The sequence below is a fragment of the Pieris rapae genome, chromosome 24, assembly GCF_905147795.1.
Source record: "Pieris rapae chromosome 24, ilPieRapa1.1, whole genome shotgun sequence".
In the NCBI taxonomy this organism is placed as follows: Eukaryota; Metazoa; Arthropoda; class Insecta; order Lepidoptera; family Pieridae; genus Pieris; species Pieris rapae.
This window is the reverse complement of record NC_059532.1, coordinates 673,067-697,727: the sequence shown is the minus strand read 5'-3', so window position 1 is coordinate 697,727 and position 24,661 is coordinate 673,067. Positions and strand designations below refer to the sequence as shown.

General features: G+C 34.2%; 1 protein-coding gene across 1 annotated transcript in view; it reads left to right on the top strand.

Moving 5' to 3' along the window:
* LOC110996604 (1-phosphatidylinositol 4,5-bisphosphate phosphodiesterase epsilon-1-like) overlaps positions 1-24,661 on the top strand; it is a 114,910-nt gene that overhangs the window by 16,663 nt on the left and 73,586 nt on the right. The window contains exons 2-3 of the mRNA XM_045633642.1: positions 14,281-14,430; positions 17,805-17,920. Coding sequence (XP_045489598.1) covers positions 14,361-14,430; positions 17,805-17,920 — 186 coding nt within the window. The 5' untranslated portion in view covers positions 14,281-14,360. The remainder of the gene's footprint in view (positions 1-14,280; positions 14,431-17,804; positions 17,921-24,661) is intronic.

Genomic DNA, 24,661 nt, shown 5'->3' with positions numbered 1-24,661 from the left:
GTCGTGAGTGGTGTATGTTTAAAAATGTTAACGTAAAACATCACGTCAAATTATTGAACCTGTTCAGTCAATGACCTTTGAAACGATTTTAAAAATGTATAGCAAATTATTTGCGTAAGCCCCGAAGGACACATAAGCTGTATTTATACGTGAAGGGACCTAAATATATTTACGTACATCTAAAGCCTTCATATAAAGTATCAAATCAGTATTTAAATCATTATCTATACTAATATTATAATGATTTGTATGTTTGTAACGAATTAGCTCAAAAAGTACTGGATCGATTAAAAATTATTTCACCTTATGATTTAAAAAAAAACAATCTACAACCTCTTTCAAGTGCCATTTCAGGTGGTCTAATTGGAATAAAGGATTTGATTTGATTTAACTGGTGACCCTAAATTGACAAGAGTGAACAATGAATAAACAAATGAAATTAATTATCACACTCTTGACTACTTACGGGTATTATCTCATACTCATTTATTGATGTAAAAATTTGAGAAACAATAAAAAAAATATTATTATTATAAAAAAAAATTTAGTAAAAACCAAATTGCATATTAAAAATTCAAGACATTTACTATTATAGGCACTAACAAATAATGGAAAGTTTTCCGAACCAATTCGACTTAGGTTCCTTCAGAAGAGAGTTTTCAGAAGGCTTCAGAAGAATTCTAAAAAGGCTGTGCGTGTCTTCTGGCATTGTCAACACAAGATGAGCTGATACTAATAACAGTTTTTGACTTTTAATTAAATTTATCTGAATTCGTGTTGACGTGAAACTACTGAATACTTTATTAAAGCTATATTCAGGTAAATGATACATTACGAGCAAATTCCGGTCATCCGGTCCGGACGTAGCCTGAGCCGGTCCGCGTCCGGTCGGCCTATGATAACAATATTTCTACGTATGTAGTTTAAATTTGCCTTTGTAAGTGAAGGTTACGTTACTAACTGGAATGGCTTACAGTTGGGCATAGAAATCATTATTATATCCTATGGCTATATTTTCGTACCAATCCCTAAAAGGCCCTCTGGCATTAAGAGTGTCCATGGGCGGCGGTATCACTTAACATCAGGTGAGCCTCCTGCCCGATTGCCCCCTGTTTTATAAAAAAAAGGGGATGACCAACGCAATATACAAAATATCAATGTGTCGTTGATAAATCGGGATATCAATTGCTCCTTGTAGAAATAAATACTTTATCCAGAATCAGGCTTCACACATATAATTCCATTTCGACAAACCCAATTGATTTCCTTTTAGTCTGCCAATGAAATTTACTGAAATCTTATCTTTAGTATATGTATCTTAAATATAAAAACGATAAAAATGTATAGCTACGTATCTAACAATAAATCTTCCGCCTCATGAAATAAAATACTTGAAAGTTATTTTTGTATACGTAATAGAAGGCTCATATTAAGTGATATTGCCCATGGGCAATCACAGAGTTACTTCCTAGTCGCGCCTAAATAAATTTTACTTCAATAAAAAAAATTAAAGATAACAATTTTTTTAAAGAATTCTATAAGAGAGCTACAATTAATTTTATCTGATACGATGTCATGTGTAAGCGATTTTAAAACCACGATTTACGCCACACTATTTCTTCCAGGCAACCCTGCAACCCATTAACATAGTTTTTTATGATAACGCTGTGGAAGCCTTAAGCCAACTGAAGTATTTCCGAATCAATTCGACTTAGGGTCTTCAAGAAAATAGCGTACCAATTCTTAAAAGGCCGGCAACGCACTCGCGAGTCCTCTCGTATTGAGAGTGTCCATGGGCGGCGGTATCACTTAACATCAGGTGAGCCTCCTGCCCGTTTGCCCCCTGTTCTATAAAAAAAAATGAGTAGGCGTTGCCTTTAAGAGACCTCTTGTTATATTTAGAAGGTTCCCAATGACCTGCTGGAAGCAACACCACGCCAATTTGCAATACGAATCGCCTGAAGATGCATGTAGAAGACTTTTGCTGCAGTCCCTATTAAGGGCTTACTTCGCCCGTACTGCCCTGTTTTAGCAGGGCGCAAAAAACAAAACAAGGGTGCATATGCATATGATCCCTCTAACGGTGGTGAAGATCAACAGACCCAGACATTATCTGTTAAAACACACTAGAGGTTCCAAACACACAACTTCAAGTCACACGCATTTAAAAAGAATATTAATTTCGCAACAAATTTTCGTAAGAAAATATTGCCTTAAAATAAGCAAATGATTTTCTTATACAAAGAGAAAATTCCATTAAAATACTCAGATACTTTACAATGTGTTCTTAACGTCATATTCAGGGCACATCCCTATTTCCCCTTATCGGATTCTAGTGACGTTCTATGCAATTATCGATAAAATCTAAAAGGCCTTTTTGCTTTGGATGTCGTTTAATTTAATCTTTCATATCGAATGATGTATGAAAAAGCACAGTTAAAAGACACTCCTTTTCTCTTTCTCTCCACAGCCTTCCCTGGATTGGCATCTTCCATTTGAAACATTGTAGATACTTGGCGAAATAAATACATGAATGAATGAAGCTTGTATTATAAGCAATTTTTACATCTAATAATCAATCTTAAATCAAAACATAATAAACAAACTAAAATATAATAAACTTATGGGCTGTCCTTCTCTATCTTCTGCTTTTATGATCTTCTCTTCTCGGTCTTCCTCGATTTCTTTTGCCTTGTCCTGAATACCTACAATATTGCATTAACTTGTATTATCTCTTATCGTATATACATTCTACATAACACTTTATAACAACTGTTGCACTGAAGATTGTTAGTTAATGTTTAAAGTTTTGAAAGTGGTTAAAGATTAAAGAGAAAAATCGTTGAACTAAGTGAGTGAGTGAGTTTTGCGTTATATATGATGTGAGGTCGGTGTTTATTTTCAAAAATATCAGTGTGTCAGGTCTTGAGGGATACCAAAAATTTTCTAAAAAATATTTAATTTACTTTTTTTTTCTATAAGAGAAAAAGAGTCTTGTTAAATGTTTTGTTAGAGCCTACTAAAAGAGTACCGAGAGTTTTTTTTACGCCGGCATTTTCTCTCGGCCTCCGTCTTCTTTGCCGATGAGTAGGCATGCCAAAAGGTTTGAATTTAATGACGTGGAATAAGTGATATTATGATCTTATGTTCCAAAATTAACATTAATTTTATTGATTTCCTAATGTTATGGATACATACAAACTTATGGGCGGTACTAATTAATAAATTAAAAAATATATTAGCTTGAAATTGAAACTGTAGTTATGACTTTAACGATATCTTTTATATGAAAGCCTTTTATATAAAAAAACCCTAGTTGGATGTCACAATCGTTCACTTTAACTTGTGAGTAATTATTTATATGAGACAATAATATAATATATAAAATAACATACTTATCTGTCTATAGAAAATTTCATCATCAGCCTCATTATTAGGTTCATTTATGAACGTAGGCCTCCTGCCTGACACTGAAAGCCAACCTTGATGACGTCATCATTCCACCTACTAGGTAGGATGCAGTGTGCGATCTATTGAAGGAGATGTCGAAATGGATGTTGCGATATATCAGATAACGTACATAATATTAAATAATTATAAAAATATCGATAAATCACCTAGCACACCACTAGCAACCCTCACAGGTGAATGAAGAGGATTGTTTTAACTTTCAGGCAGCTGTTTTACTTGTCGTTGTGTAGGCATTTTGTAAACATACGGGGTTAAAAACTGTAGCTCATTAATTAGCTATAACTATACAGCAAATTAATTATTAGGTAATAGAGCGTACCAATTCTTAAAAGGCCGGCAACGCACTCGCGAGCCCTCTGGCATTGAGAGTGTCCATGGGCGGCGGTATCTCTTAACATCAGGTGAGCCTCCTGCCCGTTTGCCCCCTGTTCTATAAAAAAAAATATGAGTTTCTTCAACTAATCGTTAAAAGTCTTGGTTGAGTAACCGACGACAAAGGTACCAAACCTTTGTACAACCAAATCCCCAAGATATTGTTTAAAAGCACAATCCAAAATTAAACTAGCCATGATGATCGCCAAGCTGGAACGAATAAGAGGAGAATAAGGAGGAGAATTTATAGCTTTGCTTGTGACACATTTTGCGCTGATGAAGAAGTAATCAAGTAATTATTTCGCTCTCGAATTATTGAATAATCAAATCTAAATCTTTGCACAAAAAAGTTTGTCTATGTCTACGAACGGCCCACCTATAACTATAATATGTATAACTGAGATATCATCAGAACTTTGCCTTTACCTTTAACATAAATTTAAGGTGATAACCTTTTTATGTGTGGGCAATTGTCAACACAATACACGCCATAGGCTTTTTGGATCCAAGGCAAGCCGGTTTTCTCAAGATGTTTTCCTTCACCGTTCGTTGGTGTACATAGGAAGTCCATAGGTGCACAGCCAGGATTCCACTTCTTAGTGAAGTGGGAAACGGTAGCAAAACGGGTAATGTAGTCTGTCCATCGTCGGCGATGCCTGCTCCAGCGGAGACGGTTGATAGAGCCTCATTTTTCAAACCAGACGGAATTCTTCGTCAGCCAGAATAAGGAACAGGAACTGGACATTAGACCTGCGTCTGATGGACTTGGGCGTTTGGCCCACCCCATCTAACTTCTGGACAATAAGTGGATTACCTTTGCTAACACTTTAACGAACACTGTTTATTGAAATCCTTCCTACGCTCCGAAGGAATCGGAGATTACTTTCACATTATCTGAGAGTTCTAGCGCCATTTTATTTTCACCTATAAAATATTTAATGTTGTCGCAATGGACAGCCGTATGTTTCCATCGCATTAATACTTTAAGGTAGAAGTTTTAACTGAAAAACTAAAGTGTTTTCATCATAGCTAAGTAGGGTTTATTGTGTCAATTTTCACCACTACTATGTGAAACCAGATGCTCACTGATATATTTCCGACCCAATTCGACTTCGACCTAAAAGACCGGTGACGTACTCGCGAGCCCTGTGGCACGTCCATGGGCTGTTCATATCTCTAAACCCATTTGACTTAGGGATACAATTCGTACCAATTGTTAAAGGACCGGCAACGCACTAGTGAAACCCTGGCATTGGCAGTGTCCATGGGCGATATGTCTTTCCAAACCTTCGATCAACTTAGGGTCCTTCAAGAGCGTACCATAAAGAGCCAGTAACGCACTCCTCTGGTATTAAAAGTGTCCATGGGCGGTAGGTATCTCTAAACCATTCGACTTAGGGTCCTTCAAGAACGTAACAATTGTTAAAGGGCTAAGCTAGCGAATCCTTTGCCAGTAACAGTGTCCATGAGGTATTTCCGAACCATTTCGGTTTAGGGTCCTTCAAGAGTGTATGAAGTTTTTAAAGGCCGGCAACGCATTTTCCATGAGCATTATCACTAACATTCACTCCTCATTCATTTTCAGAATTTTTCCGATACCATACGCCATATAATCTTTTTTGTAGTCAATTAAAAAATTCTATAGGGGTTTAACACCCGAAAAATATAACAAAACTTTTAATGGTCTGATGAAGCTTGATGCCAAATATGGCTACATGTTTTCGGATCAATATAACCTTGTTCCAGTTACGGGATGAACCACTTATGGTACTCACTAGAATGACAGGTAGGATAACCATTCGATATGGGATTAGTGGGACAAAGTTATGTCATTTCAGAATTTGACATACGTTAAATATTTTGATTGACAGAGGTTTATAAATTACTAGCTGACCCGACAAACTTCGCCTAACAGTCTACTAATATCATGTTAACTTCAGTCAAACCTGATATAGGATTTAATTAATACAACTTTTTTGTAAATACAGTTTATTGCTTGCCAATGCGAAAGAAGAATGGCAGTTTTACACAATAGGCCTCTTCTCTCTAGCTCCAATATATCGCTGCATAATAAAGTGTATTTTTGATATGTGACACAAGTATTTGATCAAGATCAAAGCCTTGTTTTTCATATCCTCAATTACCTCAAAATGTATATGTGTTACGCAGTTTTATCAAGGACAAACATGCTGTTTGCATTCGTAAAATTTATAAATCTATGTATTGCTTTTACTTATTCTGCTATTTGGAGCCGAGAATGAACCGCCAAAAAATAGATAGCTAGATCTATCCAGCTGATTCAAATAATCAGTTAAATTGTCTAGTAATTATTTATGGATAGAGTTTGTTGATCTTGTCTGTCTTAAAAGCCCGAACCGTCAATGTTGGTCTGACCGAGACTTCTACGATCACTCCAGTCCATCATTAATAGTTTGCAAAGGCTGGTTCTCTCCAGGCAATATGGCCAAAGTAACTAAGAACCTATGTTTATACATGACAGTCTCGTTGTGATTTTTGATGTGAAACATCTATAGCCGCATGTAAAACCGATTTCTGGCGTGGCGACGCATGCCGTGGCAACGCATGCCGTGGCGACGCATCACCACGCTATATGATATACAGTCTAAATGCAATAGTAAATTTCACATTAAAAATATTTAATGAAAATAATGTTTATTCAACAAATAGTCATCGTTATCTGGAAAAGAATCGTAATAATTTATTTTATCATTATGACATGTTTACCTGGTTCCTATCACACTCTGTTCTTTTCTGCATATTACTTTTACAAAATAATGCCAGGCGTCCCGTGACAGCTCACATTTTTTTTTGTTGTTTTTTTTTATACGGCAGGGGCAGGCCCTGCCGACCTTTTAAGAATTGGTTAAAGATTTATTGGTTTCTTTTGAACCACACATCTCGTATATCTTATTGGGTCCGCTGCATTAATTGACCAGAACTCTGATCAAAATATGGTAAATACTAGTTTTAAGGAACTTAACGTTTCTGTTCTACTACATTCTGGTCGATTTCCCTAGCTGCTATAGCCATCTGTGTTCATACATATTTCCCTGTAACATCTACCCTGATTTCTCAGAATTTCTCAGTTCTCCAAAACATTATTTTTGTTTTCTGTAATCTGATAAATAATTGAATGTTATTTTATTATTAACACTACATTGTAATAATATAGAAATACAGTATAATTAATATAAAACAATGAAATAGAAGGCATCAAATCGCCTTTAGCAACTACATTGGATAGAAATGCTAAACTATATATAGTGTAACAAAACGATATAAACAGTTAAGAATACAATCATAAAAAAAGACACCTCAATGATTAACAGAGAAACAAATAATTATCTGCGCAACGTGGCAATTAAAAATGCATACCGACCTTTTTTGTCTATAAAAGGCTTTCGAGGTAATTCAATAATAAATAATTTATAAGCTTATAATGGATATAATGCTGCATATAATGGGCAGGCACCGAAGTTAAGTGATACCATGGCCATAGACACATATTATCAGAAGGCTCGAGAGTGCGTTGCCGGCCGTTTTAAGAATTGAAAAGAAACTTTGAAGGAGTCGAATCGATGAAAATAAAAATAAATTAAATATATCGTCATAAATAATCGATAAAAAAAATTGAAAATACTTTCAGAAGGCAACTGGTGCATTTGTCGCGCTCCTAAACAAGACTGCTATATATTAATATAAACCACAGCTGTTTTCTACTGTAACATACTGTAATAATTTTGTAAAATAAAAAATAAATATTTCATGTTCTTTATTTATAATACTTGAAAGTTTCCTTCAGTAAAATTTTCATAAAAGTCTCCATTTATCCTAAATCGTACTCACCACGATGCATCGAATTACTTCAATGGATCCAGTGAATCAAAAGATTTTGTGAAATGTTTTTGAATCTGCGAGAAATGATGAAAAACAAAAACACAGCTAACAACTACGATTTCACAATTTTCCGCGCGTTTTACAAATAAAAATAAATTCAAAGGGGGGTCTAGTGACAATGATACGAAATAATATGCTTAGGTGGGAGAACGGATGAGACGAGAAGCAGTTACCATGTAGACCAGGCACCGTGGATGGTGAAGTAGGTAGGACATGTCGAGACCTGAACCAAGGGATGTACTGCTGTACAGATTAAAAGTATTTAGCATGAATGGTGAATGTTATTATTTGATATAGTGAGAGCGGTAGAGTGAGTAAGTGGATATCCGTGGTCTCAGCCACGGAAAGGCGTAAATACATAATTAATGTCGCAGCGAAGAAGTGTAATTAGCCGTTGAATTAACAGCCTAGCCTCTTAACTGAACGGCGCTAAACTAGCTGCCTGAAAGGTATTCAGTCCTAGCGTTCGTTACATTCAATAAGCTGTCTAATGCTTAGGCCATTCTCATGAACATGTGACAGAAATTATAGAGGTGAAACGTCTGACATAAAAAAATATTTTAAAGAAATATTTTTTTCGTGTCAGATGTTTTTTCCCGTTTTACTTTTACGATAACGAAAAGTCTTACTACAATTACAGTACAATTCGGAGTTATACATAAATAAAATAAAATAAAAAAATAAAAAAGCCTTTTATTTCCTACAAATATAACTTTTTACATTAACCCATCTCCAAACGCTTACTTAACTAATTAAAATGAATACCTTCTTATTTTAGTTATTTTCTATATTATATATATACCTATAACTATTTTATTTACTGTTATTAATATTAATATGAGTTATACATAGTATATAATGAATAAAATAAATATAAAAAAAGCCTTTTAATTCTTACAGCAGAACAAGAAGTTGGATTAAGTTAGTTCACTATCATACTAGTGTAATAAATAAATAAAAAAAAAGTTTTGTGAGTAATTAAATTTGTATTCTAAATTTAGTTGTGTTAGTTTTTCCTACTTTTAAAATATTATTCTTCTGTAAAAACATATACATACATATATCTGTATATACACTTATAAATAACGTGGCATAACTTTATATTACTTTGGTTTTAATTTAAAAAATACATTTAATTATATTAATATACAATTACAAACTAAAAATATATCTAATAACTAACCTTAAAATTTAATTATTAAAAAATATTATTAAAAGGAGTCCCTTTAGGCAAGGTTCCGAAGATACTGGCAGCGTTTTCCCTTTGAATAGCTAGACTAATTCTTTGTGCGAGGTAGCTGCCAGCTCTTCGTTCTCCTGTGATGTCGACTAACCTTTTTGATAATTCCCTAAAAAGCTTTAATGCGCTAGGACCCCACGGACCAAGGGTCTCGACACCGAATGGGACAAAATCATATTCAGAGCCTAGACCCCTGTATTTGCAGACTTTAGCTTTTTCAGCCGCACCAGCTCTCTTGTTAGTTCCATGAAGATTGGAAGGGGCCAGTGTGTCTGAACGTGGCATTATTAAAAAGAATTTTCAAAATCGGTTTAGTATATCCAGAGTTTACCGCCTAAAACCTCAGGAATATACATTTTTATTAATTTTTACGAACAATTCCGCGCTTGAGAAATATAAAACACAATGTAGGTTTTGAACGTTTCAGCGCGAACGGTTTTAGGAGATGTAACACAGCTGTGACGCTAGTGATGTACCTTGCAAATATTATCGATATTTTATTCTTAAATTTCCAACACAAATACAATATTCTTAACCTAACCCAAAATTAACGGGTTATAATAATTAAAAATGAATTAAAAGAAATTTAAATCAAATTGAAAAAGTTTAGTCTCTGTGGCTTATGCGTTCAGGAAAACCCCAGCCCTGGGGTCATCTGTACCACTGCGCGCTTAAACCATTAATTAGTGACCAGAGACTCCAAGAGTCTCGGCTCCAAATGGAACCAAATAATAATAATGCGTGGTCTGAAAATGTTTATAACTGGCCAGTTAGAAATATTGCTAATGAAAACTTTTTGAAATTCAATTTCAGAACTCTTTGGCAACCTGACGTAGTATATTGCATTCGATTGTCATTTGTTTCTGTGAATTGGCGGCAAATCTAAAACTCTTGATGAATGATTTACTATTACTGTCTTTATGGGCTTACTCAACAACAAAGCTATGATTTTTTTTTTTTTTTTTTTTTTTTTGTTATTCGAGGTGGAAATGCATTTGCGCATCCCCTGCCCTAGGAAGTTGCAGGGGTATGTGGGACTCGACCCACACCAAAATCTCTGCTATTCAGAGACTGGGTGAACAATACCCACTAAAAACACCTCGACAAATACCTACAAAGCCGCGTTACAGAGGCTCCGGGGTCGCTATCGCATTCTACCGGGACGAGCTATGATAGGCTGCGATTAGTATTCCTTAATGAAGCCCCATCTTGTGACACAAATATACAGTATTTTTCAATATTCCCAACCTACATAGTAGGTAATAATAATAATCTAAAGTCACGTGTCCTGACGCGAGTTTAACATTTTTTAACCATTCCAAAAAAAGTGTACAACGCCGCTAAAGAAGTTTTCACTTCAATATCCTTCTATGTTAATTTATTATAATAAATATATTTAGGTTATCGCGGAATGCGGTTAAAAAATGTATTAAGAATATTCTTCTTCTCATTCGTTTCGCTCTTGGCAGAGCGGTATTGACCGCTATGTAGTAGAAGTAGAAGGCGAAGGTTAAGAATATACATAGCGCAAAATCATCTACATCGCGCCCACATACATACCATCACGTACACACTCACACTTTTACACCATTACACAACACAACCAATTTAGGCTTAATTAATTAATTAAATTTAATCAGTTAGTTAATTTTATTAAATACTTTGTCTGTTTGTTCCCTTTTGTAAATCTTTTTGTTATATAATGTATCATGTATTCCATCCATCTGTGGCTATGTTCTCGGTGTATTTGTTTGCTATTATATGTAATTTGTGTTAGCTGTAGGAGTACAAAATAAATAAATAAATGAAATAAATAAATAAACTTTATTTATATTGGGCTTTATCGATATAAAATATATGGCATCACTAGTCCTCCGAGAATTCAGTTGATTCAAAGATTTTCTTACGAGATCTTATTGGTGAATTATGTTACAATTTACATGACCTATTACCATAACTCCGGCTTCATCACTTACGACGTCTCGCTGCTTTGCTCGGCTGAACATGTATAGTTACTAAGGGTTTTAAGGTCTTAGAAGGCACGGTTCGACTTTCCCAGAGAGAGAGAAAGAGAGTTTCCCAGGACAAATTTACTGCCGCCCATAGAAAGTCAAAACAGATCGAAACTTAGTGATTAACAAGAGTGGCGGAGGGTTTATCACAAGTAAATATAAAATTAAGAAACATTTCATATATATTTATGATTCAATGATTTTAATGTTTGAAATACCTGGAACCTTAAATTGGCGTTGGGTGTGTGTCTCATAAATAAATTTGTGATGACCGCAAACCATTTTTTTTTGCCAGCCAATATGACACGCTCTTCCATTGAAGTCGTAATGGTGAAAACACCTGGAATAGAAGTTGGATCCATAACCAGACGTGTCTCCTGGAAAACGCTCTGTCATGGAACCCCAGATGTCAAGGTGGAACTCCCGATCCAAGGTCAAATTTGCCGGTGCCGATAAAAATCAATATATATATATAGATAAAAATCAATAGTACATAAATATTATTTTTTTCTACGAATCCTCGCATTTCGTTTTCAAACAGAGAGTGGGTTATATGTATAAGAAAGTAATTAATTGCAGTTGACGTAATCACCAAATAAGTAAAGACCCCCCTTCCCCCCCTATATAGTGCTTGAACTGCCCCTAAGAGCCAGAAACCCAAGTAGAGAGATCAGTATAGCATTGTCACGAGAACAAGATAAATTACTGAAATATTATTATTATGATATTCGTCACAACTCATTAACTTGAACAAGTCACAACAGATGGAACATGATGAATTGCTCCAACTTTTGTAGCGTCAGCAGCAACGGCATCATCGTAATTTATAAATATATTATTAAAATTTTGCTCTCTTAACAATTTATATTTATGCTCACCATCATCATACAGAAACACATGTGCAAATGAAACGAGAACTTAAGAAGGCCTGCCATGCATTCCTCAGCAGAAGCCAGCAACATAGAATACAACTTCCCAGAGAAGTCTTTGGAGATCACACCGGTACTATCTACCGGCACCAACTTAAATCTTTAATTAGCACCTGTGCACTGTTAGGTCTTGGCCTCAGGTTTTTACATTTGATTTCTGATTATATATTACAGATATGCAGTATAATAATAGGGAGTTTAAAAAAAAATAGTTGGTCTCTGTGGCAGTTTACCTTCGAACCAGGCAGCATTTCCTAGCTGTACTGCGATACCTATTCCTTAAGGAAAACACCAGATCCGGGGTCACCTGGTACCACCAGGCACCAACTTAAATCTTTTATTAGCTGTGTACTTGAACTCCACGACCCAAGTGTCTCTACTCCAAAGGAAACAAAATCAAAGTTGGAGGAAAGACTCTTACATTTGAGCGAGGAAAGCACCAGGTCTGCGGTAACCGATACTATCAGACGCCATAAATCTTTATTAGACTTCTGCATTTGAATCACACGGCCTAAGACTACTCCAAAAAATCACTGTATCGGAATTTTATTTCCGCTCTTTATTTGCCGACTCTACATGATATTCAGTCGGCGAAATTACTTCGATCAACTCTGGAAGTTTTCTAACCAACCACGACAAATGCTGTCAAATGTTTTCTGTGTGTTCATAAAATTCTGGTAAACGAATAGTATATTTATGATGTCCAGTTGTGGTTGACCTAAATATGTTTAGAATGGGAGCTGATGCTGAAGGCTCTCTTGGTGTTAATTGACAGGCCAATGTATTGATAGAAGGCTCGCGGTTAACAATTAACGTTATCCCCTTTCTAATCTTATTTTTAAGCACGATAGTTTTGTTGTTGACATCCCCTGGCACAGCACAAATTGGATCATCATTTCTTTTTACAGCATTGAGATGGAACTTCTTGCCCTCTTCTATCCATAGACAGTTTAACAGCGTTTAAAAATGAGCATCTCCTGGCTAAAAGGCCGCATTACACTAACCATCAGATAAGATTGTGGACAAACGTTTATCCAGTTTTTTTTAATGGCTTGCACGACACTGGCAAAGTACTCTGTGCCAACTGGGTACATGGTACTTTGCCAGTGTCGTGTAGATGGAGAAAGGACTATCCAGTTATATATTAAGAATTGGTTACAGCAATTGCCTTTGTTCCCTTTTTCATCATAGCATAAATTTTTATTTTATATGAAGATTTTTGTCTTCACCACTTACGTATAACAATAGAGCGAAATAGTAGAATGATAATTGCTATACAATTAAACAGTCGAAGAGCTTACATCTGGCTAAGCTCTCGGGTTGTAACTCCCATGACTTAGTTAGTTGCAGATGAAGAGAGTGCCTGCGGACGGCTATCCTCTCGGGGCGTGTCTCCGACGATTTAGGAAATCATCTTGACTTATAAGTGATCCAAGTGTACATAGGAACATAGGAAAACATGACGCTTATAAAACCATAAAAGCCTGAGTGAGAAAATTGTACAGCTCGTACAATAATTGTTCATATCAGTATTTTTTTCTTAACATAGTAAGAATAATTATTAAAACTTAATAAAAAGAATATTAAAACAAATATTAAAAGTTTGGTCCCTGTGTACGTTTAACGCTGGCAGCATACCCTCGCAGTGTTGCGATGCTTAGTCGTTGAGGGATTGACCAGCGTTATGGTCATCTAAACTATCCAAACACCAACTAGCGATAAAATGCTGCTAGCGTTAAAGGTACACACAGGGACTTAACTTGTTAAATTTCTTATAATTGTCTTTCTGTAAGTTTTTAATTATTTATGATGATTGTAAATACTGTATACATATTTGTTTGTTATGTTTAGTTATATATTATCAATATCTATATATAAATAATTAATTATTAAATTATAATATCACATAATTGCCCCAAGGGCAGACTCTGGACAAAGCCGGCTTCTTCACGATCTTCTTCTTCAGCGGAAAGAAAGTCCATTGTTGCATTTATATAATTTTTATAAATTTTACTATACACCTTTACACAAGACTGCATTACGTACTCTATATTTGGTATTTACATTCCTTTTCTTTCTTTCCTTTGCGACTGAGCTGCTGTGGAACATTCTCCTTCTCATCATAATGCTAAGCCAGGGTCAATTACAGTCATAGCACACACGCATTACAGATTTGAAACGAGCCGAAAGAGAAAATATATTTTATTATTATTATTTCTTACTATTGTTATATTGTGTGGTTATGTGTCTGTGTTTTGTTTGTAATTAATGTTATGTCTGTCTGTCTGTCTGTCTGTCAATTAAATACCAAATCAAGTTAATTTTTTCTTTGTTTCAGATAATGCTGTGAACTGGCTACTAGATGGCGCTGTGTTTTTTGTGTAATGTAGTGTAGTGTTAAGAAGTGAATTAAGTGAAATGCGAGACGGATCCAAACCTGGCCCCAGTGGAGGCTCATCAGGGCAGGCGTTTGACACGGATTTTGAAGGTACGTTGCATCTATACTTAGATATGGAATCATAGATTGGGGAAACTCATTGAGTTTCATCATCAGACGTCGAGGTAGAATACGAAATTCCACCCGTATCACCTCGACGTCCGCCGTTCCACAACTGCGCGTTTTTCATGGTAGTTTTTGCCGCGCACCACCACTCTGTGGAACCAGCTGCCAACTGAAGTATTTCCGAACCAATTCGACTTAGGGTCCTTCAAGAAAAGAGCGTACCAATTCTTAAAAGGCCGGTAACGCACTCGCGAGCCTAGCATTGAGAGTGTCCATTGGCGGCGGTATCACTTAACATCAGGTGAGCCTCCTGCCCGTTTGACCCCTGTTCTATTAAAAAAAAACTCAGAAGTAAAAGGCTCAAATGTATTATTACCATTTGTGGAGCAAAGTATCAAACTGAAACTCAAAATATCTTTATTCATATAGAACAAGTACATATTAGGAACGTCAAAAAATAAGTTGAATTGATTTTTAATTTACATTTATTACAAGTTCGCAAGGACCAATTCAAAGGGGTCAACATGGGGAGAAAGTGGCTTTGCTATCTTTTGTTTCTTGTTCAAGGATTATAATAATTTACCTAAAATATTCAATCCTAGTTGAATTTTTGAAAATCGACTCAAATCAAATTATTAGTTCCAAATTTTATTATAAACGTAAAATAAATTATAAAGATGATTCTAGTTGTCCCTTCCAAAATGTAGTTTTGTGTGAAGAATGGAAACCTCCACACTTACTCTTTTGAAAAATAATTTATAATATCTGTATACATTAAATAATTATATGTCATGACAATGTACTTCTAGAATTTAATTACAGGTCTACTATACAGGTCTATAATAGTATTGTTAGTATACATTTTCCTCACATCTTTAAATATCGGAACTGTAGACTATTATCCATTAGTTTGTGTGATAAAAATAAAATACTTACAGTTTGTAGTATTATAAAACAAAATATAACAAAAATATGTAAAATTAGATCAACAACCCAATGATATTGTCAAGGCTCTATGATTGTCATATAGAGCAGACCCAGGCATAACATAGAACTAATTTTTGAAATAATGTATTATTATATTAATGATTAGTTGCGTAAAACATTACAGTGAATATTAATTTGATAATTTATTTATTAACACTTCGTTGCATTACATAAAAGGTAAAAAAAATATTAAACATAATTTAATGAAAAGCAACTGGCGGCCTTATCGCTTTAGAGCGATTTCTTCCAGACAACCACTGTGAGTAAATTTCATAAGGTAGGCAAGAAGTGCAAAAATACATATTACAAATACAATAAGAAAGAAAAAGACATACTTATCAGAAACAAAAATAAATAAGAATAAACTAAACTGATATAGGATACATAAAAAAAAGTAAAAAGTACACATGAATCATGACAATCTAATTTAAGATTGTATTTTAAGATATTTAATAATCTATTATAATATAGTGATATTTTATCACAATAAATAGAAGAATTGACTATGTAATTTCTGTGTAAAATTATTTTTAACACATATGTGTGACAGAATATGCGAACTTTATCTTATAAGTTACTATGTTAATTTTTTTATAGAACCTGTCTTGATTTTACAATCGATTTTCATACTCAATAATTAAATAATCATACTTTTTCCCTTGTGCCCGTTTCTATTGCCCCTCGCTTGACGATAGGCTGGCAACGCCCCTGCCCCAGAAATAAATTAAACAGTACTATGTTGGCCAAAACGAGCCGTATTGGCCTAGTGGCTTCAGCGTGCGACTCTCATACCTGAGGTCGTAGGTTCGATCCCCGGCTGTGCACCAATGGACTTTCTTTCTATGCGCATTTAACATTTGCTCGAACGGTGAAGGAAAACATCGTGAGGAAACCAACATGTCATAGACCCAAAAAAAGTCGACGACGTGTGTCAGGCACTGGAGGCTGATCAGATACTTGCCTATTAGTTTTAAAAATGATCATGAAACAGATTCAGAAATTTGAGCTAAAAAATCTAAAAAGGTTGCAGCGCCACTGATTTATTTTATGTTGCCCAAACAATAATCAAAATATAGAAACTAAAATTGAATTGGTCGGAACGTGTCGTGGAAACGAATAAAATTATTCAACAAATTGGTGAATAATGAGTTTGTCCGACCCTTGTTAAATATTAATAATTCAAAAGATGTTTCACACAGATGGTATATATTGTCAAACGCTTTAACAAAATCGCTTTAACAAATCCAGATTTTTCGAAAATTTTCCACAACATTTTTGTGACACAACTGATCGATTTTTTAGACAGTTTTTGCCGTGCTCCACCAAATCATATCAAAATTCAATTATTCAATTTAGATGCTTCTTAGGACATTCATATGCTAAAAACGTTTACAAAATTATTATCTATTCGCGAAAGAGCAAAACTACGCCATCCGTTCGCAAAACTACAAGGAGGCCTTGTTCTGAGAAGAACGGGCAAGAAACTCAGCAAGTTTTACCCTCCCTCTACATAACAATTATTCATACGGAAAATGTCATAAACCAAAACGTCATTTAAGTCACATAAGTAAATTATAAAATAAAAAGTCTGTTCTGTTATTTTACATTCAGCACATTACACGTTATTTACCACATTTCATACATATTCAGAACACTTCCAAGATAACAAAGCAAATTATAACAATATAATTAGAACTATTGCCAAGCGTTTTTTATCTTCTAGGTAGTCATTAACTGTGAAGTAATCTTTATTATTAAAAGGCCCTTAAAGCCAACAGCGAGATTCCATTTAAAAAAATCGGTTGTCTGTAAAGTCGGTTTACTGACGATAGTTGAATGTTATAAGAAAATACTGATAGAATGGTTGCATTTTTCAAAAGAAAATTTCAATTTTATTTGTTTGATAGATATTTTGTATGGATATAGAGAAGGAGGTAAATGGAAATCACAATTGAATTGATCCAGTTACATTTATTTGTACACATAAATACACTTATAATAATAATTAATAAGAGACAAATGTCGAACTCGGCATGTTCTGCGCTCTCGCTTACACTTCAAGCCTTAAATGGAACGCCTCAGAGCGAGGTAACGCCACATGCGTCTTGTATTTTCGTGCGTGCAGCCGGCTCCATCGAATTATTAGACGTTGTCACTTCAAAAAACGCAAAAACCTTAGCCACTGGTGCCTTTGGGGCAGTCAGACCAGTCGATGTTACAAGTCACCAACCATCCTCCACAAAGCAAATACATCTAGATGCGTGTTTTGGTTTACTAAAATTGTTATAATAATAATATTTATTTGCAAGAATATGATACAATAATGTTTTGGTGGTACAATCTAATGTTCGCATGTTTTTTTTTAATTCCAGGATCTGCAGGTGTTGAAGACAGCTATGAGGAGCTGGCGTCTCTGAGGACACTTCTCCATTTTCCAGAGGAAGTCGCCCTGAGGCTGACAGACACAGAATATAAATTGTTTTATCAAGTATGTAACTTAAAGTAAATACTTATGTATATAACTTTTCATTATCAAAATGCATATATGTCTTTCCAACACAAAAATACAGTATTTACAATATATATATATATAAAAAAATTTAATAATTTAAAAGGCCGGCAACGCACTCGCGAGCCGTATGTCCTTGAGAATGTCCATAGGCGGCGGTATCACTTAACATCAAGTGAGCTTGCCCGTTTGCTCGTTTGTCCTATACATATTTTTTTTAATAGATTCTTTTTTTTTGCTTTAATACTAGCTTTTCGATTGCGATACTTACGCTGAAGAAATAACCAGAACCACCAAGCAACCCAAATCTTTGATTAGCTGCGCACATAAACCCCACGACCCAAAACTCCAAAGGAAACATAATCAATTAGTATTATATTTTTAAGAACAGGGGTCAATGAGACAGGGGGCTTATCTGCTGTTTAGTGATACAGTATATGGACATTTAACACCAAAGGTGCGAGTGCAATCTATAATTTAAAATGTAAGGAATCTGAGAGATTCCAGGCAATGAATATACTTACCTTTCCCTCGCAATATATTTAGGCAAATATTATGTATGAGCAGTGTTGGCCTAGTGTCTTCAGCGTGCGACTCTCATACCTGAGGTCGTAGGTTCGATCCCGGGCTGTACCAATGGATTATCTCTCATTTTCTCGGAGCGCAATTAACATTTTGTCGAACGGTGAAGGAAAACATCGTGAAGAAACCGACAACTCTTAGACCCAAAAAGTCGAGTGAGTCAGGCACTGGAGGCTGATCACCTACTTGCCTATTAAATTTAAAAATTGATCATGAAACAGATTCAGATATCTGAGGCCAAGACCTAAAGAAGTTGTAGCCTTGATTTAAATGAATAAATGACTAAACCGTTTAAATAAGTCAAATTTATAAAAAGCATTATTTCGAGAGCTTTGAATTTATTTAGTGATAAATCTCTAACTTCGCTTGGGAGTTTGTTGTTAAATACAATTTCCATATAAGGAGTAAGAGAATCATAAAGACGTCTTTTGAAATGTCAAAAACACAATGTTAAAAAACTAGTTTAAACCGGAAAGCAAAAGTATTGATCTCGTCTAATTTTAAACCCCGCATCACTGTGGCTTACATGTAGGGTAAGTATGATTTGAGGCATTAGATAATAAATAAATAAAAAATCAATGGCACTACAACCTCTTTAGTTCTTAGCCTCAGATTTCTGAATCTGTTTCATGATTATTTTTAAATCTAATCGGCAAGTAGGTGATCAGCCTCCAGTGCCTGACACACGTCGTCTACTTTCTGGATCTAAGACATGTCAGTTTCCTCAAGATGTTTTCCTTCACCGTTCGAGCAAATGTTAAATGCGCACATAGAAAGAAACTCCATTGGTGCACAGCCCGAGATCGAATATACGACTTCAGGTATGAGAGTCGCACGCTGGAGCCACTAGGCCAACACTGCTCTGTGGCATTAGATATACTCATAAATTTTGTTAATATATCTGTGCTATCTCTATGTGTATATCTATATTCACACGGTTTACACACTGTATACGTGCTAATGATAATAGAAATAAATACAAAATCTGCGTTTACTGCACAAGTCGTTATGCGAGAGAATTGCCAAGTACTATAAGTTCTACTAAACGAATAGGTACATCAACCAATAGCGTGTTTCTCACGATCTCCCTTATACTCTGTTTCTCAACTTTTCTCACTATAGCTCTCTCCCGCTCCCTCTCTGAATGTGACATTCGCTCTATCTTAAATGTCACTCTCTCTCGATCATTCTCACATCCTTCCTCGCTATTATCACTCCATGGCTATTTCCTTCCTGCTCGGTTCGCCCTTTCTCACTCTCTCTCAATCGGTCCTAATCGCTCCCTCCCTTTTCTTCGACCAAAACGCTGCAAATCTTAGTGACGCTAATTATTATTGCGTTTCATCCGTAAAAATTTTACCCTCATAAAGAAGTTTCACTTCAATAATATTTTAGACAATTTCGTCACTTTTACACACAGACAGAGACGAAAAGTTAAATTAAAATAAAGTATTTTAAATCTAAAAATCATGGTTACCCTCTGGGGGTCGGGATTTATCTGAAAATGACCTTGTTTCATACTCAAAGAATTTAGGTTTCTATATGAAAGTAATTTTGACCACGTCAATATTTTTGGATAATTCGAGAATATTAAAAAAAATAGTGTTAGCCTAGTGGCTTTAGCGTGGGACTCGAATCACTGAGATCGTAGGTTCGTTTCCCAGTTGTGCACCAATGTACATCCTTTGACATTTAACGACATGGGAAATAAATATTTTCTTTGCAATTCAATTCAAAATCATTTATTCATATAGGTAACACAATGTACACCTGTGAACGTCAAAAGAGATATATATATGCAATGCTACTAATTTTACATTTACTGCCATTTCTCAAATCAAGGGAACAGAAGAGAAGAACTGGCAATAAACTCTTCGCCACTCTTTTTCATCGCCAATTGTAATTACTGTCTATTTGACATACATATTAGGTACGTAATATTTGTGGACATATTTATGGCCGCAAAACAGAAGGTTTCTTCAAAAACCACAGAAAAATGTTTGTATTATCATAACTACATAATATATACACAGAACTAATATGACATTTTTTAACAATATATCATAAAACAAGAATCTAGAAGTTTTATTCAGTCTTACATGAAAATCATGCAACGTATATCTATCTCTTTCTGCTATATTGATTAGAAAGGGACAAAACATTAGACGAGGGTCGAAGCTTATTACTTTTGAAGTTTTGGATAAACTTTTGTATCAATTTATCGCCCAGTAAGTGCTATGTATAGAATTTTGTTGTATTTGTCATGAAATCTCTCCAAAATGCAGGGGGTTCTGTGTATAGCAGAATATTTGTTTATATTATCATTTTTATTTCACCACCAACTCCCATTATTACCGATATTAGTATTGTGATATTCAAAATATCCAAATGGTTTTACCTAGTCAGCTTATTTCTTTGTAATTTTCATTATTTCAATACAAAAACAAAATATTAACGAAAGTCGAAAGTCTATTTCTATCAAATTGTGTTTACGCTGTGACAAAAAGAGACAGATACTTACCACTGTTTGGTTAAAATAAATACAAATTGCATTTTAGAATAGAAACTAAAGCGTCGATAACAAAAATGTCAGAATATGGTGGTCCTTTATTTTCTAACGACTATCCATACGTGTAAGAAGGAGATAAAAGTACATTTATCATGTTTTATTTCACGATAGTTGGCGGTAATTTTCTCCCGTCCTATTTTTTGTCATTACTTTTTAATGAATAAAAATAAACAATTAAGCGTAAATTACTATTTAAATAAATTTAAACTTACTGCATTAATAACAAAACTAGGCAATTATGGTCACATTTATCAATTATTCGGTAAATTATTATGATTATAATCTAGTAAATCATTGCTATAATATAATAAGTTTGTATTTGCAAATAATCTTAATATATATATTTCTTGTGTGCGTGTGTATGTGACTGAACTCCTCCTAAACGACTGGACCGATTTAGACGAAATTTTTTGTGTGTGTTCAAGGGGATCTGGGAATGGTTTAGATTCACAATTTAGTCCGCTGGACAATGTTTTTTTAATTAATTTTCAATTTATCAGTTGTTGTTGATTTTGGAATGTTTTACATTGGATCCGACAGACGGCGCTACCATCGCAGTGTCAAATTTTAAATAATATTCGAATTTTAATTTTAGTCTGTCCCGAAATTTAAAAAAAGTTTTGTTATCATTGTGTTATATCGTGTGTGACCATGTGCTGGATCGTTAGATATTGTCATAACATTTGAATAATAATTTTCATCAAAATGGCTTATTAAAAATTGAAATTTTGAAATTAAAGACGTGTAGACAGGACAACGTCTGTCGGATCCGCTAGTAATCACATAAATTACTATTTAAATAAATGAAAATTTAATACATAGGTAACTCAACGTTTTGGTAATAATTATCACATTAATTTGTGAGTATGATTGACCATTAATGTGGTAGACAATTTGATATTAGATATGAACTATTGTTGCGGTGTAATTAATAATAAATAAAAATAATAATTAATTTCTTTATTCACCATCTATTGATGAAAAGTATATTTTGCGTAATTTGGTTCTTGAAAATTTTTAAAATATAGAGAAATATTTATGTTATTAAATTTACATAATTTAGTAAAATTTACTAAAGTACTCGACATTTTAAGTGCTAAGTGTTTAACTTTACTGTTATTGTATTAGTACTTTAACAGTGACATATTTCAATTCGGTATGATCTGTGGCCGCGCCATATTTGGCCACACACTATCCCATTGAAAGATATTATTACAAATGAATGTGTTATATATAATATTAAATAAGGTTTTATATATTTTTGTTTTATTTAATGTTAAGTAATCTTACAGCTTATACGTATACATGTTATAAGACAAAAGACTATACAGAAAGCCAAAACAGATTACAAATATAATCAATATAATATATTATATGAAACAGAAAACAAGTAATTCATAAAAATTTAAACAAAATCAGAGTCTTCTCGTCACATTTTTTTGGGGTGGAAAATATCAATGTCCTGATAATAAACATATTATTATACATATATTTATTACATAAATGTAAAATATAACATATACACATTAGGCCTCTCAGGATAGATACCATTAACAAGGTTAGCATGTGTTTGAGTTGCCAACTTCGCCTCAAGTTCACTTATTTGCTTTGAAAACAGTTTCGTTGGTATCTTGTAGACCATGACCTTCAAGCTTGGGGTCATATTTCTTTCATAAATATACTATTTTTAAATTTATATCAAGTCGAATTTAAATATAAAAAACAGACAATTGTCAACTCATGTCAGATAGGTAAGTACAAATTAAAATAAGTCACTGTCAAACCGCACATTTGACAAATATATATACCTATAAACTGTCAACACAATTGCAAACGACTTTTTTTTTCATTCTTTCGTATTTTTTTTTTCATATTTTTTATCAACCTTTTACCATTTTACTTTTAGTTTTTTTATTTTTTATTTTTTCTAGATTAAGGTTCTATAGATTAATATAAATATATTTTGTTTTTCATATAACTTCTGGTTATGCACTACTTGCACTCATCATTTTTTTTATTTATTGTTTTCTTTTCTTACTAGGGTTGCCTGGAAGAGATCGCTTGTTAGCGATAAGGCCGCCCTCTGCATCCCTTGTAATTTATATATATTGTGTTATTTGTGTTTCTTTCTAGCAACGAAGTGTGAATAAATAAATAAATAAAATAAATTAAGGTTATTTTTAGATGCAAGGTTTTAATACACAACACTTTTATTGCTTGGTCCATTTATTTTTAATTTTTCTTATTCATATTTCTTTATTTTCGAGACATACGAAATTACCACAAAACCTTATAAGTTTTGAAGGGAAAATTAAGTCGCTAGAATACGCTCTACTATCTTTGAACCACCGATGCGTGGTTAATGGCCAATAAAAGTAAGAAAGATAATTGAATATTGTTAGATGTTCAGCAAGTAGGTAGTAGGTTTTCTAGGGATTTTCATATACATTCATACTTTATTGCTATTACTTATATGGTAAAGATAATGGTATCCATCAGGAGGATACAGTTTAAGACCAATTTTTGAAGAAAACTAACTCGGATTTTTTTCTGGCAAAAGTAACGCTGTCTGTGTAGTTTCCGATATTTAAAAATAATAACGATAGCGCGTTTTATAAGTATGTCAGCATCTAGCATCTAGTGGTGCATTATTTTATTTGATCGAAAAACTCCACATAAGATGCATGAAGAGAAGACTAAGGTAATGTAAGTGTTCATGAGAAGTGTTACTTAACAACTGGTTTGACCTCCCCATCATAATGACTCCTTTTCAAGAAAATCGATTTAATCTTACTTCTCCTTCTTCAAAAAAAGAAGAATACGTAAATAGGCACCGATAGGAACGAGACAAAAAACTTTTGGAAGCTATGATTCTTGAAAATTAAAAAAAAGGGTGGTGGAGAGTTCATCACCACTTCTTCTCTTCCGTTCTAAACCCTTGATTGGGAAACTGCCAGTAAATGTAAAATTAGAAGCAAGCTTTTTAACGTTCATATGTGCACAATGTTACCTAAATAAATGCTTTTGATTTGATTTGTTTAAGTAGAAATTAGAAGTTAGAGAAGAAATAAAAAAAAATCATTGGCCTTTTTAGATGTGGGCTTAAGCCAAGCCGGTTGCCTCACGATGAAGGATAACAATCCTTCATATTTCAAGCGAATGTTAAGCAGAAATAGAAAGCCCATTGGTGCACAGCCGGGGCTCGAACCTACGACCTCAGGAATGATGGTCACAAGTTGAATCCACTAGGCCAGCACTGCTGGAACCTCTTGGTCAATTCTATCTTCTGTATATGTCTCGTGATCATTGTTTAACAGTTATTCCTTCTCTGCCTGACACATGTTGGTTAGGTCAAATGTGTCCTCACGAAGTCTTCTTTACTATCTGGACTTAAGCATGAATAGAAAAGAGACGCTCAGCTGTGATTCGAACACACACAAAAAAACCAGATCTTTTGTAAGGGGTCTAAAAAATAATAAAAAAGACACAATATTGCGAAAGCTCCCAATGGCAAAACTATGTTCTAAAGAGGAGTTTGAGGAGATGAGCACGGCATGCAGCAAGACTGT